Below are 19,361 nucleotides of genomic sequence, written 5' to 3'. Positions count from 1 at the left end.
TTAACCACTAGTTTGAGCTTGCTGCATCTGACTTTATACAGCTCCCATTGAATTCAACACTAACTGTATGACTCAATGAGCTCTCCCTAGTGGTAACTGCAGGTAGTGTCGTAATTGTACAATTTAACAGTTTGACCATGCGAATAGAATAGGGGGCATTCTGAATTAGGAATATGGTGTTCTAACTCCTACAAAGATATATGAAAAAAACAATGCACACAGAATACATAATATGATAGAAAAGCTTAATGATAGTAATGTGCTCCCCTGCCTATAGGGCCCAAGCACAGTTTCTCAGACTACGCATACAATGTGTTATGTCTGCAATGTGCTGAGTACATATAGGCAGCCTGCATTTTTCTTTTAGGGACCTGAGATCTTCCCCACTAGATATTATCAAAACATTAGGAAACTGATATTTATGCAGTCCCTTTTAGGGGACCCCGTTAGCAGTTTCAAACCCTACTAAACTACAGGGCAGACTACTGAGTAACAGCTCTTCCAAAAATAAGTTTATTTTCTATTTCAAAGCATACTTACAGAAAACGGGTTTCTAGTTCTTCTGCGTCACATGGTAATGTCTAAAGTCAGATCTGGGCCTGGACTGTATCTTTTGGATGGAGTTTTTAGCATAAACCCACCCACCTCAGCTCCGGCTGTGTTATTTGATCCATGGAGCGCTTTGAGTTTTCATGCATGCGCTGAAAGTTCACGGATTGGCGCACGTGCAGATAATGCATCCCTTTTGTGGGCAGATTTATGATTCAGACGCATGCATGAGAGTTCAAAGTGCTCTGTGGATGACAAAACATAGCAGCAGCCGAGGTTTATGCTTAATACTCCGACCAGAAGAGCCGCCTGGGCTCGCCACCGGATTGAATTGTGGACATTACCGCGGGAAAGTTCAAAATATATTTTCTGCAGGTATGCTTTGAGATAGAAAAATAACAATCTTATTTAGTTGCAGGTCAGTAGATGTCATAGATATTCGCTGCTAGCCTGTTTCCCTGAAAATAAGACATACCCTGAAAATAAGACATAGCATGATTTTCCAGAGTTTTTGAGGATGCAAAATGATTTTTCAGGCTTTTTGAGGATGCTTGAAATATAAGCCCTACTCCAAAATTAAGCTCTGCTAACAGTTAATTAAAAAAGTCAATTTAAATAGTGTCCAGGCAGCTATACATGTAAAAAAACTAAACCTTTTTGAACAAAAATTAATATAAGACACTGTCTTATTTTCAGGGAAACACGGTATGATGTATAAAACTGTTTTCCATTCAGATAAAGTAAATGTTTGTTACACTTGGAAACATTGTATCTTTCTTTGTATATTTACTTTTCTTTGGAGCTTTATGGAGATACAACTAAAAACATGCACTTCATACATTTTTCTGATCATTACAAAAATGTTCTGTTCCTTCTTTAGCTCATATTTAGAGGCGCTTTCCAGTTTTAAGCTATTGTAAATAGGAAGTTGTTTGATATTCCCTAGTATGAGCAAGCCCACGTGGTCTACATTAACTTAGTTGGTCCTGAAAAGCCAAGTTTCCTTTGAAAAGTGTCAACTTCTATAATTGGCAAATGATAGCTAGGCTTTTCTTTACTTGGGGGCACATATTCAGTTTACTGCCCTAGTTCTGTATCTATATACCCTGACCAAGCGGAGTGACTGGCATTCAGTATCTAGAGCCCCAATGCAGATTTTTTTAACAGGGCTATCCCTACCATGTGGCATTATATCATGGTGACTTTTTATACTACAGAGGGTAGAGACCTAACTTGAAGCTTCTGGGCCCCAATGCAAAACCTGTAATAGGACCCCCAACTATAAAGCTTTATTTATAGTACTGGGCTCCCTATATGGAGAAGAGAGAACGTATGGGCCCCCTAAGGGTCCGGGGCCAGGGAGCAACCGCAACCCCTGCATCCCCTATAGGTACACCCATGACAGAGGGGCTCTTAGCATCAAAACCTGGATACAACCTCTGCACTGCCTATAACTTTACCTCTGTCCCAGGCACATACCCAACCCGTAATCCCAGCTACACCCCTGATTATTGGTAGAAATAGCAAATAATTGCTGCAATAACCTTCTTTTGCAGCTTGTAAGAACTCACTACACAGCAAATCATTATTTTAGTAGTATCCTAATAACAATTTACTGTCATATGGACAATAATGCTAATTTATCTCCATGTTTTCAGTTGCTGCCTTTAAGCTTCTTATCTAACCTCTCAACCAAAGCCAAACAGCTGACTCACACAAAATGGCGATAACACAGTTTATTACATTGCTCGCTCTGTTTACCTGTTACTAAAGTAAAGGAATGAGCTACAACCATTTTTGGCAGTGACTTTCTGAAACGGGATGCTGGTGAGCTGTGTGGTTTCTGGGACATGGTATGCAGATGATAATACAGTAATACAACATTAAGCATGTGTTTATATGAAGAATTTTCTTGGAATGCTGTATTAGATGATATTAAAGTCTGGATATCTGCAATGCATGCTCCATTGTCTGGATCTCCATGAATTAACTGCATGTGGGATTTAGATATCCTATTATCTGCACATTAAAGCTCTGTTTTAATTATACGTTTCAATGCTAATTTTCACGGGTGTGTCATTTTATTCCCTTAAGGCATGTAATATATATTGCGCCATATAAAATATAGAATAATACCTTATTAGAGTCTATTACTAATTTTCCTTCAGGAGTGATTGCTAAATACATCATTAAAAGAGTCTTTAGGCAAGTCTAATTAAAGGGGTTGTCTCGCGAAATCAAGTGGGTCTATACACTTCTGTATGGCCATATTAATGCACTTTGTAATATACATCGTGCATTAAATATGAGCCATACAGAAGTTATTCACTTACCTGCTCCGTTGCTAGCGTCCCCGTCGCCATGGTTCCGTCTAATTTCGGTGTCTTCTTGCCTTTTTAGACGCGCTTGCGCAGATCCGTCTTCTCCCTTCTCCCTTCGGCTCCGCTCGGCATTTTGGCTCCGCCCCCTTGTACGCATCATCGCGTAGCTCCGCCCCATGATGTGTGCCGGTTCCAGCCTCCTGATTGGCTGGAATCGGCACGTGACGGGGGCGGAGCTACGCGATGATGCGTACAAGGGGGCGGAGCCAAAATGCCGATGCTGCCGAGCGGAGCCGAAGGGAGAAGAAGGGAGAAGACGGATCTGCGCAAGCGCGTCTAAAAAGGCAAGAAGACACCGAAATTAGCCGGCACCATGGCGACGGGGACGCTAGCAACGGAGCAGGTAAGTGAATAACTTCTGTATGGCTCATAATTAATGCACGATGTACATTACAAAGTGCATTAATATGGCCATACAGAAGTGTATAGACCCACTTGCTGCCGCGAGACAACCCCTTTAACTTCTGCTTAAAAGCTATCCCAAAATCAACCCAATGCATGATTCTGTTGGTGCATGTATCACAAGTAATAAGTGTCTACATGATAGATACACGCTTATGTATTTTGAATGCTTCATAGCTATACAACTATAAAAAGGAAATGGTCCTGTGATATGGTAACATTATACAGCAATGGAATATCATTGTACCCTGTGTGGCTCTGTGTAATATCACTGCATCAGCCGCTCACATACATCATATATATCACAGCTCGATTCGTCAACAGCTAAACAGGATGATTAAACAAATTCCATTTCTGATAATGCAATGCTCCAAAGTTGCTGACCTAGCTTTTCCCTTTTAACTGAAGGTCAGAGCCTCAAGTAACCGCACATCCTGCTATATCTCATATCACAAGTGTATTACTGTATTATCATCTGCATACAAGTATCACACGCATGCTCTTTTGAAATCCAGCTGGAAATTTGTACATACCAAACAATTTTATCTGGGACAGAAGCAGTTAGAAAAGTGGAGAAGCCAAATTATTTCCCAGCCTGCTTGCTATACTTACTAAAATAATGCATTACGCTGGAGTGTGAGAGCAGCTATTAAGTTCATTGTGCCCGCTTAAAGGGAATGTGTCATTAGAAAATGATGTGTGATTGTTCTCAGTAAGAGAAACCAAGTAATCGTGTAGATATGATACCTTTTAATGGCCAACAAAAATACATGATGTTATAGTGAGCTTTGGGACCTCTCAGTGTCCTTCCTCAGGCTTAGAAGGACCCTGAGAGGTTCGAAAGCTCACTATAACATCATGTATTTTTGTTAGCCATTAAAAGGTATCATATCTACAAGATGACTTGGTTTCTCTTACTGAGAACAAGCACACTTTACTCTACTGGCTAACACCGTACCAAACTTTTTTTTATTTTATTAAAAAATGACTTGTTGTATAAATCAGACTTTTACATATTTTTAAGACTTGTTGATCATTTTTTACTTTTTGAGATCAGGATCAATATTTAACAAAAATCCTAAAATTCTGCAGCTTTCACAATGGCCATAAAGCGTAATAATAGTCTGACACTTTCTGTTCTGTAGAGACAACTTTTCAGTAGTTATTTCACTATCCTCACAGGCAGGATTACAATGAAAGGTAACATCTATGGTATATATAGATAACACATGATCCGTCATTCACAATAGGTGATGGTCACAGCTTATCTACTTCCCTCCCAGGAAAGTGACCTCTGTATATGACACAGAACATGCCTAGAACACTGTCCTGTAGAAGTCAATGAGTCAGCTACTGTCCATTGTATGAATGGCCTATGAGCTCTGCTATAAGGGCTTATTTACACGGCCATGAAAATTGCATGAGTCCTGTGCATTTGCATGACACACGGAAATCATGCTTGTATTACCCCATTGTGTTTGATGGTTAATTTACTCTTGCTCTATATATCCCTATACGTGTTTCCATGGATGTGACAAATATTGGCTAAATTTCAGCATTTAACATATCTATGGCTCAACTCCCTGTAAACCTGCAAAATATAGATCTTCATATCAGTCTCAAATGATGTCAGATAACATTGTGAATGTTGTAATGTGTCAAAGTGATTAATATTTGTAATGGCAGGAAGTAGGATTTCTGCCTCTAAGTAATTATCTTACTTTTTTCATCAGGTTTAGTGTTTTGATAAGTAAATGTGAAAGCATATATTTACAGGTGTTGACTAGAGTGGATGTTTCATATCACCTTCAGGGCATTCCTCTTGCTTCCATATGTGCAACTTCTGTTTCAAAGACGTCCTGTCACCTTTCCTGATATGTGTGATTTAGTAATTACTTGTATTCACCATGTAATAGCAATTCTAGGCCCCCTTTACTTACACAACTGAGCTGTGCCCTTCCCATTATACCTGGAAATGTATGAATAACGCTAGGTTCATATCTGCATAGGAGAACCCGTTTGGGGCCTCTGGTGTAAATTTGGCATAAAGTCCCAGATGGAATAGCTATGCTATTTCGATCAGGAAAACGCCAGAGGTCAGGAAGGAAGCTGGACGAACCCCATTACAGTCAATAAGGTCCATTCAGTGCCTATTGTTTCCATCATTGGATGGATCTGGCGTTCCATTTTTCTGTTCTACTGACAGAGCAGGGTAACAGAATGCTTATTGTGAACCTAGCCTAAATCAATTTTCCTTGTCAATAGGGTGTGTCCCTACACAGTCTGATACTCTGAGTCAATGTTATCAATGTTACAAGGTAAAGGAAACACCCTATTGACAGGCAGAATTGTAACAACCAATTGTCAATTGAGTTCTACATTTTCAGGGCCTCATATGGTGCAGAGTGCTAAGGCAGCAGAAATGCAGTCCTAAGCTCTCACTCATGACCTGAAGGTTGCAAGTTCAATCCCGGCATGGTTCAGGTAGGCAGCTCAAGGATGACTCAGCCTTCCATCCTTCTGAGGTTGATAAATTGAGTACCCAGCCTGGTGGGGGGTAATAAATAAATTACCTTAAAGTGCTGCAGAATAAGTTGGCACTATACAAATAATAATATTTATTTATTTATTTAAGGAAAGATGTTTCAGAATTGTTATTTTATGGGAAATACAAGCTTTTACTAAAATAGACATGTCAGCAGAGGCGACAGATCCTCTCTAAAGACACTATTCACTCACGTCTCCAGCTTTAGAGATTTTCATATTATTATTAACGGATATCCTCTAAATGTACCATTATTGAGAAATCCTGCAATACACCAAACATTACAGAATGCTGTATGAATGTAACCAGCTATTTTCCCCAATGTAATCCTGTATTCGGCAACTTTGAAGAAATGCTGCTGAGTCCAATGTCTGGAAATGTCACCTAAAAAGGTCAAAACAATGCGGAGTAGTCGCAGTTCATAATGATCTTTTTTTGCTATGAGATGGACACTTAAGCACGCAAAGAATTGGAAATTTCTGCCAAGTGTTTTCTCTGTGATGAAATCCTGTTCCGACTGTATCAAGAGGTATATTCACAAACACTTCTGTATCGGGGGAATATAGAACAAACCTTCTACCAAATGATCCATTTGCTGCTATACAGGTTGACACATTTTTCAGATGCTAAAGATTTTTCCCCACAGTCAGCTTTTTCTTGGAATCCGGTCTTTTGGAGTTAACTAAGTTGGGCTGCTACTGTTCTCGGGGAGTTAAAGCCTAAGTCATCTGCACAACAGGTCAAATTGCTGTCCAGGTTGGTGCTACCTCTTTACCATGTACTGATACCTTTTTGAAGCATGCTCAGGTCAGTTCTGTCTGCCTTTGCATTAAATTTGTCCTGAGCCATTGCTACCGAAATAGTATTTTATAATGATATTCCTTAAACTCAGTTGCAAGCTTGAAATGCACATTTATTCAGGAGTGATAGAAGCTTTTGCATGACTCCAACATAACACAATTACAGACTTGTATAAGGCCATTCTGCATGTAAGATAAACTTCAACTAAATGGAATATATTCTTAAATGTATTAGATTTATAACATTCTTAAAATATTCTATAACTATTGTATATTATGAATTCTAACATTTGAGGCAGTGGTAGTATGAAGAGTGCTCTGTAAGACATATGTCTGCTAAATGATCATTAATATAGGCACAGCAGCTGAAAAAGAGCCCACCACGGATTATTAAATAGGACATTTCATCTTGTTGATAACTAGCATACACCTGAATACATTGGTTGTACCGCCATAATTGATAGCACTCAATGCTCTACGCCATTTAAAAAGATTTCCATTTTTATGTACAGCAAACATTTATTTCAAGTTATGTATCTAACATTTTCAGGATCTCTACTTACTGTCATCGAATGGAAATCCTCTTGTTAACATTTTGAGACTGAAAGCCTGTCCTGATCATAACTAACTGAGACATGCACCTATGTCACAAGGCCTTTGCCAGGACTACTTGTCAGCCTCAAAATCTAAACTAGAACGTCTCCATTCACTTATAGCAATCAGATATATTGAAAATGGTAAGAAATGGAAGTACTGAGTATATTCAAGGGTTGCTGAATGTTTTAACCCTTTCCAATCCACTGTCTGACGCCTTTCTACATTCTGATTGAAGCTTGTACAGCTCCAATGTCAGAAGACGTCCGACAGGGCATTCTTACCGTCTATTGCCAGCCACTCTGCTGTCGGAGCCTCTCTGGCGCACACACACTGGCTTTACCAGCAGATGGCACTGTTGTATAACAGAAAAAAGAGAAAGCCTTTTAGGAAACCCTGAATCTAAAATTGGATTGGAAAGGGTTAATATATTTTGATCCTTTTCAATAACTGCCATATATGTATGGCGGAAATTGTAGTGGAGCGCATGGAGCTGGCTAAGAAGCTCAGTCCGCTATATATGCTTTGAGTGTCGTTTGTCTTATAGAGTTGATAACTGTCTACAATATAAACCAGACAAAAATCATAAGTTCGAAAAATCCTTTTTCAATTCTTTACATAAAAAGATAAACAATAGGAAGATAAACTTAATTGACGTGTCTGGAAGAGTCCAAATGAGTGCAATATCACATTATTTATCGCTCACCGAAAGCCATATAAAATAAATAACAATTTGAGAATTTATGGTTTTTTTTGATACCTTGCCTTCCCCCAATGAAATAAAAATATCTAAAAGTCATATATTCCCCAAAATGATATCAATAAAAACTACAGCTCAAAAAACATAACAAAACTTATATGTATTTGGCATAATCATAATCATGAACTGCAGAATAAAGCTAACATGTCACATTTACTACTGAGTGAATATTGTAAAACGAACACCCAATATTTCAGTCCAATATGCATACGTTTTATTTTATACATTATATGGTACATTAAATAGTGTCAATAAAAAATACAACTGCAAAAAATATACCCCATAAAGCTATGCTGCCCAAAAAATTAAAAAGGTATAGTTCTTGTAAAACCTGAGGAAAACGTGAAAATGTTGCCACCAAAACTAGCTGTGTCAGGGAGGCGCTAAATGAGCATAATCGCCATAAAATAGATAACTCCTTTAAGAATCCATTTTGCTAAACTATTAATGTACAACATCCTAACATTGCAGATCCCTCTAATATGAACATTAAGCTAAGGCTATAATGTGACTCTGGTCGCACATCAACATGTTTCAGTTATGTCCGGTGACCAAAAATATTTGTGCCATTTTTCTACGACTTTCAGCCTCAGTCACACGGGCGCATCAGCGCCGGTGTACGGGTGCCGATGCGCCCGTGTGACTGAGCCCTTCAGTTGTGCCACACTGCAGATTTGTGAATTGTCTGTTACAAAAGCAGCCAAATCGCAAAGAGGTCTCAGTTGCACTTGACTTACATTGCAGTCTATGCTGGCAAAGTTGCAAGTGCCTTTCAACCAAAATTCCAACAGTGTTGGATTTTTTGAGGCAGTTGTGTCACAAATGGGTTGGGTTTCAGTTTGCAACGCCACCCCGTTAACAGTCAGTAAGTGCGATGTTGCAGTGATCTTCACATTGCATGACCTCAGTCACGGTATACCTCTAGCCTTATCCTATGATCAAATATTGCATACAAAAGTAGTCCTTTTATATTAAATAAAAGAGGATACAAAAGCTTTTCTAGATGCAGATCCAAATAGCCATATGTATATCATAAATGTATACCGCATGATATAGCTTCCCAATTATGTATTATCTGTATATAATATGACACAACTAGTACCAGCATGCATTCCCTCTGCTGCTAATAATACAATTCCTTTTAAATGGAAGCCTAGAAATGGATTCAGTAACCAGATAATGTATCATATGGAAACATACAAACTGGTTTCTAGCTTCGGTAGTCCAGGCCAAGAACAGAGTCCATCCAGTTCTACCATTGGTAAAAAGTAACGCAATCCTTCCAAATGCAGACATGTTGCTTCCTTACCTGCTAATTAATTCCCACTTTGCACTGATAGTAGCTTCGATTTACAAAATGAGTGAATATCATTATAAAATAAGACACAAAAAGTCTGTGTGTAATGCAGTCTGTACATGGAGGCTTTTGTTCATTTTGGTGAGCTCAAGCAAATCATGATTTCATGTATATTGCATGATGCCATGAAATGATCTACATGCAAAGAATTCCTTATGTCCAATCATACCAGCCATCTGATTTTTTCTATGTGCAGCTCTGTGTGGGGTACTGTATGTGCTCGCAGTATTCTAAGCAACGCTCATCCACAAGCTGTGATTCCGTCTTGCCATCATTAACCAGTCTTTTGTGAAAATCCATACTTGCATTTTAATGTCAAAATGCTGTTTCTAGTATGGAGCACTTGTCTACCTGTTCTAAAAAAACAGCAATCATTACTGTTAATGGATCCTATGTCAAACTCTCAGATAATTTGGCAAATTCTTTATGAACAACCTCTCAACTCTTGCTGATGGGATAGGTATAGTTCCTGGAGCCTCTTTGTTGTCTTCATCGTCCATGCAGGCATAACTTGTTCTTGGGCCCCAATGCCCCAATGCAAATTTCGTAATGGGACCCCCCAATTATCACACTCCATTTATAGAAGTGGATTCCTCATACGTGGCTAAAGGACCTTCCCACCCCCCTCCCCACCATCCAATTCTCAAGGACCCAGGTGAAACTGCAACCTCTGCACCAGAGGCGTAACTTGAAGCTCTTGGGCCCCAATGCAAAACCTGGAACGGGGCCCCCAACTATAATGCTTTATTCATAGTACCAGGCTTCCTATATGGAGAAGAGAGGCTTTATGGGCCCCCCAAGGCTCCTGGGCCCGGGTGCAACCGCATCCCCTGCATCCTCTATAGTTACGCCCCTGCTCTGCACCCCCTAGTAATATTTTAATGGCCTTAGTTTACTTGAATGTTATTTAATTGAACATTTAAAGGACAGACTAATTGGGCTATGTGGTCTTCTTCTGCCATCATTGCTCTCTATTTCTAAGGAAGATTCATTATTTGGGCTCATATATTGGAGTTTTACAGCAATAGTTATGCAATGCCTATCATTATATGATAATAATTATAAAATTATAAAAAATGAATAAAGTTTAAAAATACTAACATCTTCCATTTTTGGGAGAGAAATCATATATTAAACTGGTATATGGCTACAAACCTATTAATTAAGTCTTCCTTACATTGATAAACACAAGAAAAAACAACATAGCAAAGGCAAAAAATGAAAGAGATAGCATTAATAAATTAAAAGTGCATTGCATCTACAGTATATTAGACCATTTATGCCGAGAAGGCTGAGGTTGTATAAACTCCGCATATTAGGGCATGCTCTAAACCAAGCATGTATTAAATAATCTTTGCCTGAGAAGTGTCTTCACATCTCATATCCCCTGTGAGTTTCCATGTTTCTTGGTGTGTTTTCTAATATTCTTGATCATCCTTAATCATTCTTGAATGATTAAGCAACTGAAGATGTAAATGTTTGTGCTGTGCATTGTAAGTTTTATTATCGTTGATGTCAGCTTGAACTGTTTCCAGCAGAAATCTGTTATGGTGTTGGAAACAATTGTATGCAAAGCTATTCTGTGTCAGCTTCCTATGTATATTGTATACGTAGCCCTCCTCTGCAATGTTGATAATTGTTGGAGTAGCACATGTTATTGCACCCTTGTGAGTTTGCTTTGGTTTTGCAGCAATATCCTGTATCTCCAAATCATCAATCTGATTTAGAAACAATATATCAGTGGAAAGTTCCCACTACGATAAGATGGGTGCAATAACATTTGCTATATAGGTCATTCACTAATATATCCTGTCAATGTTTCTTCCAGTTGGGCCTCCCACCGATCTAAATTTCGAAATAGTAAATGAGAATACTGTTCGAATGTCATGGCAAAGGCCAGCTGAGAGGATAAGAGGCTACAAGATTACTATTGTTCCAACAATTGGTAAGTCATGCTCCACCTCGTTATGAAGAGTCATATCCGTCTTTATGAGGTTCATAGAATGAAGCCTCGGGATGAGTAACAGTGGGTTTTGGCAGTTGTATGTCATTTATACAGTTTAGCTTTCCTAAGCCCCTGTTCTGTTAAACATACAGCTTTCAATGTTTTTCTTGCCTTATATGAGCCTGACAACGACTTGCCAAATATTATGTTGCTAGATTACCAAAGAGTGATATAATTCAGAGTTTCTAATGTTATGCTGATAAGGAATTACAAGTTTATTTCAAGTGGCAAAGTAAGATTGTTTATTGAAAACTGTCAGTAGGACTAATTTCATTAGCAGTCATATATTAAGAAGTCTGTCTAGGGAGATAATGTTTCTATAAACTGCCATTTATAAACCAGCAGTTTACAGTATGTATGGTCAGCGATAGACAGACATTGCATCATGACATTGAATCACCAAACACGTAAAGAGGTTGAACTCAGATTGAGGATTATGTCTTGTCATGGGACAACCCCTCTAAAGTTCCTGTGCCCTAGTATAAAATATGTACCGGGGCTCTCCAGGGCTCTGGTACTGGTATCTTCTCATGTGATAGAGGGGCCTTTGGTCCTTCATCAGGCACCAAGGGCCATGTCTGGCTTCTGTCAATCATCCTCTATACTATGCCCCTGGAAATAATGTTATACCTCGTATTTAACAAATTAACATAACATTATGAGTGGAGGGAACACATATCTATGGTGTCTCTGGTATTATATCTAATGTAATTTTGCAGTAAAGGACTGAATCTTATGCTTTATAGCCACCACTATCTTTTTGAGGACACCTTTTTAATATATTACTAGCACTCTATGTTTGTAATATATGTACTAAGTTACATAATTTAAAGCGAACCTGTTGTCAACAATAAAGCACCATAAACTAAGTTATGGTGCTTATAGCGGTGACAAGGAGTCCAGAGAGCCCCTCGTTCTTGCGATGTTTCCCGGTGAAGTCAGTATGCGCACAGCAAGCTTGACTCTTTTCAGAAGGCTGTGCGCACACACTCCTATAGAGGTAAATGGGAATGCAAGCACACAGCATTCTGAAAAGAGTCATGCTGGTGTGTGCAAGCTGACTCTTTGGGGAGACACCACAGGCCCGAAAGACTAGGTGAGTATTAAAAGAGTTTCCCCAACTCCACGTCTCCTTAACTATAAGCACCAAAACTTTTATGATGAGAGGTAACTAGAGATGAGCGAGTATACTCGCTAAGGCACATTACTCGAGCGAGTAATGCCTTAGCCGAGTATCTCCCCGCTCGTCTCTAAAGATTCGGGGGCCGGCGCCGGTGACAGGTGAGTTGCGGCGGGGAGCCGGGGGGAGAGAGGGAGATCTCCCCTCCGTTCCTCCCTGCTCTCCCCCGCCTCTCCCCGCCCTCCGCCGGCCCCCGAATTTTTAGAGACGAGCAGGGAGATACTCGGCTAAGGCACTACTCGCTCGAGTAATGTGCCTTAGCGAGTATACTCGCTCATCTCTAGAGATTACCTTTAAGCCAGAAGTAGAGTGACCAACAGAACAGTGCTCAAGAACCCATGCCTAGAAGAGAACCACAGCCCCGTAGTCAATTATAACATTTCTTAAAACTTAGAGCATCATCAAAAAGTGATGATTGCTCTCAAATTACATCTATTTGCTCAAGCTAATTGTATCATGGTGGTTATAATGTAAGATGCCAATGACCTTAATGCATTTGAGCTGAGATCAGGCAAAGTCTGAGCCTCATTCAAATTTTTTTCATTTTTGATCAACAACAGCTATTCACATACTAAATAGCAAAATATTTCACAAGGAGCGTATGATAGTGAGGTAACATAGTCTGTAATGTTGAACAGAATTCCAAGGCCCTGTTTTTTTAATAAATGTCTAAAATATACTTTGTTTAATGCTTACCAGATGGACCTGCACGAGAATTGGATCTTCCAGCTTCCGCAACCCAAACTGTGCTAACAGAACTTATACCAGATGTTGAATATGTTGTCACAATACTTTCGTATGATGAATCGGAGGAAAGTTTACCTGTGTTTGGCCAACTTACAAGTAAGTACTCAGCTGAGATTCATCATCAAAATGACTATAAAATATACAACCCAACTGTTTTCACTAACACATTCACAGATGGCACTACACAATCGATATGGAATGTATTGCTTTAATCTTGTTATTATCAATTTATTGCAATTATTGTGTCCACCTTAGTAAGCACTACATGCATGTAACTCTGCCGTAATGGAGAAAAAGTTGGTTATCTGGCAGCATAACCATGCTTACATGTGTTTCTGGATATAACCTTAAAGAGCACAGGCTCTTTGAAGTTATATAGCAAAGGTATTTTAAAGGTAGCTTGTTATGTCCTTTATGCTGTCCTCACTGAGGGCAGCATAAGGCAGTGTCAGACATGCTGATTTCAGTGGTCTATTACTTATGGGGTAAATTGCAGGGGTTTTTAAGAACTTATTACTTGTTCCTGCAGCAAAAGGATTGCCTTTTATTCATGAGGACCTGCTAGCCCCACCCACCTGCCTTGATTGCCATGTTACTCAGTATACAGTGTAATAGCTAGAAGACTGATGTGAGAATGGGAGGGCAGGGCTAGCAGCACATCATGCATCTCTTCCAATGAGCTGCAGGAACAAACTGTAAGTTCTTAAAAACAACTTCATGTTACCCAATAAGTGACCAACTGCTGAAATCAGCATGCCTGTCATTATTTTGTGCTGCCCACAGTGAGAATAGCATAAAGTACATGGCAGGCTACCTACCACATTTCCCTAAAATAAGACCTACCTTGAAAATAAACCCTATGACGATTTTTCAGGATTTTAGGGAGGCTTGAAATATAAGCCCTACACTGAAAATAAGCCCTAGCTGCATTACATAAAAAAAACATTACCTAGCAGGCTCGGTCCACATCCCTCCCACTGCTCTCCAGAGTTCCAGCATGATTTCTGCAGTCCTCGGCCGCCCACAGAAGATCGCTTCCTGGTTACGGGATTCATAAATCCCACCTCCAGGAATCGATGACTCTCATTGTTCTTGAGCACTGCCCAGCCAATCAATGCAGCGCTCAATGAATCAATGTAATGGCTGTGATTGCTTAATCCAGTGCTGCATTGATTGGCTGAACAGCACTAGAGAACCAATCACAGCCATCACGTTGTGGAGGTGGGGTTTATGAATTAGCCAATCAATGCCGCGGCTCAGGGACATGGACCGAGCCTGCTAGGTAAGTATAATAAGACATCCCCCAAAAATAGGACCTAGTGCCTCTTTTGGGGCAAAAATTTATATAAGTCTTATTTTGGGGGAAACATGGTATAAAGATTTGGATATTTTATAGAAATAGAAATGTTTGATAACTTTCAGCAAGTTCCTTTTATATAACCCTGACTACCTAAAATGAACTACTTTTTCTTAGCTTTTCTACCTTCAGCTTCCCCCACATTGTTACCATGTGTCAGCTATGTTTAGCAGATGGCACTGATACCAAGGTTCCCTAGTCTTTTATTCTATGACAATATTCTTTCTTTAGTATTACCGGTAGGTTTCCCCTTCCTTACTAGTAACTCGATATTTATTTTGCAGTGATTAATGAGCCATGCAGTATGTGGCCCCTATGCTTAGGAAAATTGGCTAGCAACTTTGCTAGTTTTTTTTAGTGCATAAGAGTCTTTTTTCACGGGCCATGAATTTGGCTGCAACATACACCACAACGCATAGCTGAATCTTCCACTGCGGGAATCTGCACCAAAACCCGTTTGTCTAAATGTTGATTTTGATGCAGAACTGAGTCCTTTTCAACTCTGTGTCCGAATCTACACCAAGGCACGTGGATTTTGGTGTGGAATTTTCCGCTGGTTGCATTGTGTGTTGTGACCAAGTTCCACCTGCCCAAAAGGTCCCTAAGGGTGCTTTCACATTGGGGCGAAAGTATACCGCATTCCGCACCCAAATCCACAGCTTATTCTGATGCTGCGAATGCCGCACCAAAGCCTGCAAGTCTCATTGTAGATTTTGATGTAGAATTGCAGGCTTAATTAAGCCTTTTCAATTTCACATCAAAATTCGCAGGCAGAGCTGCAGATTTTGGTGCAGAATGCAGAATAATTTCACCCATCTGAAAGCACCATTAGGTTTCCCGTATATAATCAAGTTTTAAGTAGTATATTTAATGCAGCTTTTAAAGCCAAAACCAGGTATGAAGCATAGAAACCCTGCACATGTACAGGCAGCCTAAGCTTGACAAAGAGTTTGATCAATACAGCAACAAATGATTGGTGTCATTCGGCGGTGACTGGTTGGCTGATAGGTAGAAAGGTGACAAAGCTAGTGCATGTATATAAGAACAATATTTAGGCAGAGAGACGACAAATCCGCCGCTTATTGGCGATGAGTGAGTATACTCGCTAAGGCACATTACTCGAGTGAATAGTGCCTTAGCCAAGTGTCTCGCCGCTCGTCTCTAAAGATTCGGGGGCCGTCGGGGGAGAGCGGGGAGGAACGGAGGGGAGATCTCTCTCCCTCTCCCCCCCCGCTCCCGCCGCAACTCACCTGTCACCGGCGCCGGCCCCCAAATCTTTAGAGACGAGCGGGGAGATACTCGGCTAAGGCACTACTCGCTCGAGTAATGTGTCTTAGCGAGTATACTTGCTCATCTCTACGGCTTATCCAATTTGGTCCAGTGCAGATCCATGTGATAAATAAGGATGTCGGGAAAACTATCCAGGTCTTCAGTGTGAGGGACAATCTCCGATCTCCACAAGGAAGTAGAGTCCAGTTATTGTCACTCACTGTCCTCTTCTGCTTCTTCCTGAATAGTTTAAAGATATTGTAAAATCACTGTGCCTGAAAGTTTCCCCCAGACCCTGCCCCATGTATAACACAATAACAGATCAAACTTCATTCCATCATTAGTTTAATCAATGCTCTTTTTTCTTTAAAGTTCAAACAGGAGGCCGGGTAATGACAGAAGAGAAGAAAGTTGTAACCACAGATATTCCACGTAGGTACTCCATGTAAATGCTATGATGAAAATGTGTGCAATGAAGAATGGGAGAAGGTCAAGGGGCATGTTCATATATCTTAGTAATTGCTTCCCCCTTTGCAGTCATTGAAAAGGAGCCAAGCATTATGAGTTAGCCCTGCATTCATCTAATGGCTGCTGAAACATAGGTTAATAACATTCAAATAAATTACATGCACATTCAAAGAATGGACAGCCTCTAGTGAATAGGAAATAGAGGGGGTATTCCTATGTTATTGTCTAGTCCAACATACTGATGTCTTCAGATGAGCTTCTACGTAGTGTGGAGACCCTCATTTTCCATACTTATTCTGTTAGGTGTGAAGTGTGACCGGCTAACTGTACTTGCCTGTATCCTATGTGATGTCTTTGGCAATGCCTTTAAAAAAGCAAAATTGTTTATTTGCACTGAGTAAACAGTGAAGCCCAATTAAATTTTACGAATTACTGAAAAACTTTGAAGCAGAAAGAGCAAATCCCTGTAAAAAGAAGTTGGCATTCATTCACTTGTAACATGTGAATACAAGAGTCAGCAGATGCATCCATTTAACGTTAGTGCTTTGGCTATGTGATATAGCGTATAATACTTTGGGACATACTCTGCATTATCTTACTGCACTATTGAACATTCGCCAAAACACACGTACAAAAACTGTACATGATGACTGAGGATATTTTATCTAGCAAAGGGTTCATCAGCATGGAAAATGTAAAAGGCAATTTTGGGTAGGAATCACCCTTCCTCTACTGCTTCATGTAACCTCTGCGTTCTATGGTGCAGAGTGCTTAGGCACCAGAATGCAGTCCTAAGCTCTCGCTCACGACCTGCAGGTTACAAGTTCTAGCGCCACTTGGTTCAGGTAGCCTTCTCAAGGTTCACTCAGCCTTCCATCCTTCCGAGATTGTTGAAATGAGTACCCAGCTTGGTGGGGGATAATAAATAAATGTATTCATATTCATAATGAGGTAAATTCTGAGTGAGAATAAAACCATTAAATGGCTTCTGCCCCCACAATATACAATGTTTTTCCATGTATAAGACACATTTTTTGCCCGTTTTTCGGGGTTAAAAGTCAACATGCGTCTTATTAACGGGGGACAGGCTTGGGGGGTGTCTAATACTTACCTAGCAGCCGGCGTTCGGGTCCCTTGCACTGTTGCAGGCTGCCGTATCATCCTTCATGCCGACAGAGCAGTTCTTCCTGGAAGCAGGGCTTGAATACCCCGCCTCCAGCAAGCTAATGCTCTGATTGGTTAATCCAGCGCCACGTCAGCCAATGAAAGCAGGCGCTGGATTAACCAATCACAGTCATTGAATTACATCATTGAATGGCTGTGATTGGTTAATCCAGCGCTGGCTTTCATTGGCTGACGCGGCGCTGGATTAACCAATCAGAGCATTAGCTTGCTGGAGGTGGGGTATTCAAGCCCAGCTTCCAGGAAGAACTGCTCTGTCGGCGTGCAGGAAGACATGGCAGCCTGCAGCAGCGCCGCAGGCCATCGTGAGTGACCCGAACGCCGGCTGCAAGGTGAAGTACTGTTTTATGTTTAAAATGTTTTTTTTCTTAATTTTGGATGGGAAAGTAGGGGGTGCGTCCTATACACAGGGTCATCCATCTTACACGCAGACAAATATGGTACTGTATTGCTGCCTGACAGAAGGAGGTCAGTAGATGGAATCCATATAATACTATTCATTTCAGACATAAGACAAGTTATCTCATATTCTTATGAAAAGCACAGACTTGTATTTCTACAATGCTTGTAGATAAAGCACTAACAATTATTCAACAAGTTGCTTGGATTTATAAAGTGTCATGGCAAAGTGGGCTGATGGCTTTTTATAACGACTCTTATTATATCTTTTTTAAGGGTGTTCTATTAGCGCAGTTGCTGATGTAGTTTTTCTTGTGGATGGCTCTTGGAGTGTGGGAAGAGGCAACTTCAAATTTATCCTTGACTTCATGGCTTCCTTGGTTTCGGCATTTGACATTGGAGAAGACAAGACGAGGGTTGGTGTTGTTCAGTACAGCTCCGATACCAGGACCGAGTTTAACCTGAACAAGTATTTTCAGAAGAAGGAGTTATTGACTGCTATTAAGAGAATACCTTACAAAGGAGGAAATACCATGACAGGTATTGACCTTACAGTTTAGCTGCTTAAATCCCATCAGGGTGCAGATTTTGCTTTTCTTTTTACATTAGCCGGTGAATATGTCTTATATTATGTTTGGAGGAGTTTTGTAGGTGGCATTGGTGGCCCATTATGGCTACCACTGGGGGAACCTGTTTCTAGCACTGTATAGAGGGATTACTACAGCTAGCATGGCATGGGGGATATCTTAGTGTCAATAGCAAATGCTGAATGCAGTTATACAAAGTATGTACTTATTAAGAATGTTGACATTCCATTTTAGGTGAAGCCATAGATTACTTGATAAGAAATACCTTTGTGCAATCTGCTGGTTCCAGGAAAGGATTTCCTAGAATTGCAATTATTATTACTGATGGAAAATCCCAAGATGAAGTTGAAGTTCCTGCAAAGGAGCTGCAGAATTTAGGAGTTGAAGTGTTTACATTGGGTAAGGAAACCTTATTATCATGCATATAATCTACACCTATGTTCAGAGTATATTTTCAAGGCATCATGACAACAATGTAATATTAACATGGAGGCATAGAAAAATTGAGAAATCCTCCTTTTCCTTAACATATTCATACTTGGGAGGAATATACTGTCCAAACATTTCTAGCTTTGTTTTGCCACAAACAGAGTCTGCAGGCTGACACTCTGACTAGCTATACGCAATAAATCCACCTCACCCAGGTATATTACAGCTATTAATATAGACTACATTATACATTGGGATGCATAAACAATATAGAATCCAATAGTGATAGTCATAGTGAATAGCAGATAATCTACTGCTTTTCTGTATGGTGTTTGTAACATAAAGTTATT

General features: G+C 40.1%; 1 protein-coding gene across 3 annotated transcripts in view; it reads left to right on the top strand.

The window, feature by feature from the left end:
- The window catches only part of COL12A1 (collagen type XII alpha 1 chain), a 159,935-nt gene that overhangs the window by 8,404 nt on the left and 132,170 nt on the right, over window positions 1–19,361 (top strand). For 2 of the 3 annotated variants that reach the window (XM_066604593.1, XM_066604602.1), the window contains exons 3-7: window positions 11,217–11,333; window positions 13,273–13,416; window positions 16,319–16,378; window positions 18,272–18,535; window positions 18,817–18,981. The exons of the other annotated variant lie outside the window; for it this stretch is intronic. In XM_066604593.1, the coding sequence (XP_066460690.1) occupies window positions 11,217–11,333; window positions 13,273–13,416; window positions 16,319–16,378; window positions 18,272–18,535; window positions 18,817–18,981 (750 nt within the window). The remainder of the gene's footprint in view (window positions 1–11,216; window positions 11,334–13,272; window positions 13,417–16,318; window positions 16,379–18,271; window positions 18,536–18,816; window positions 18,982–19,361) is intronic. 3 annotated transcript variants of the gene reach the window in all.

The sequence above is a fragment of the Eleutherodactylus coqui genome, chromosome 1 (assembly GCF_035609145.1).
Source record: "Eleutherodactylus coqui strain aEleCoq1 chromosome 1, aEleCoq1.hap1, whole genome shotgun sequence".
Taxonomy (NCBI): Eukaryota; Metazoa; Chordata; class Amphibia; order Anura; family Eleutherodactylidae; genus Eleutherodactylus; species Eleutherodactylus coqui.
Note: the sequence above shows the minus strand (reverse complement) of the source record. Positions and strands in the feature narration are given on the sequence as shown.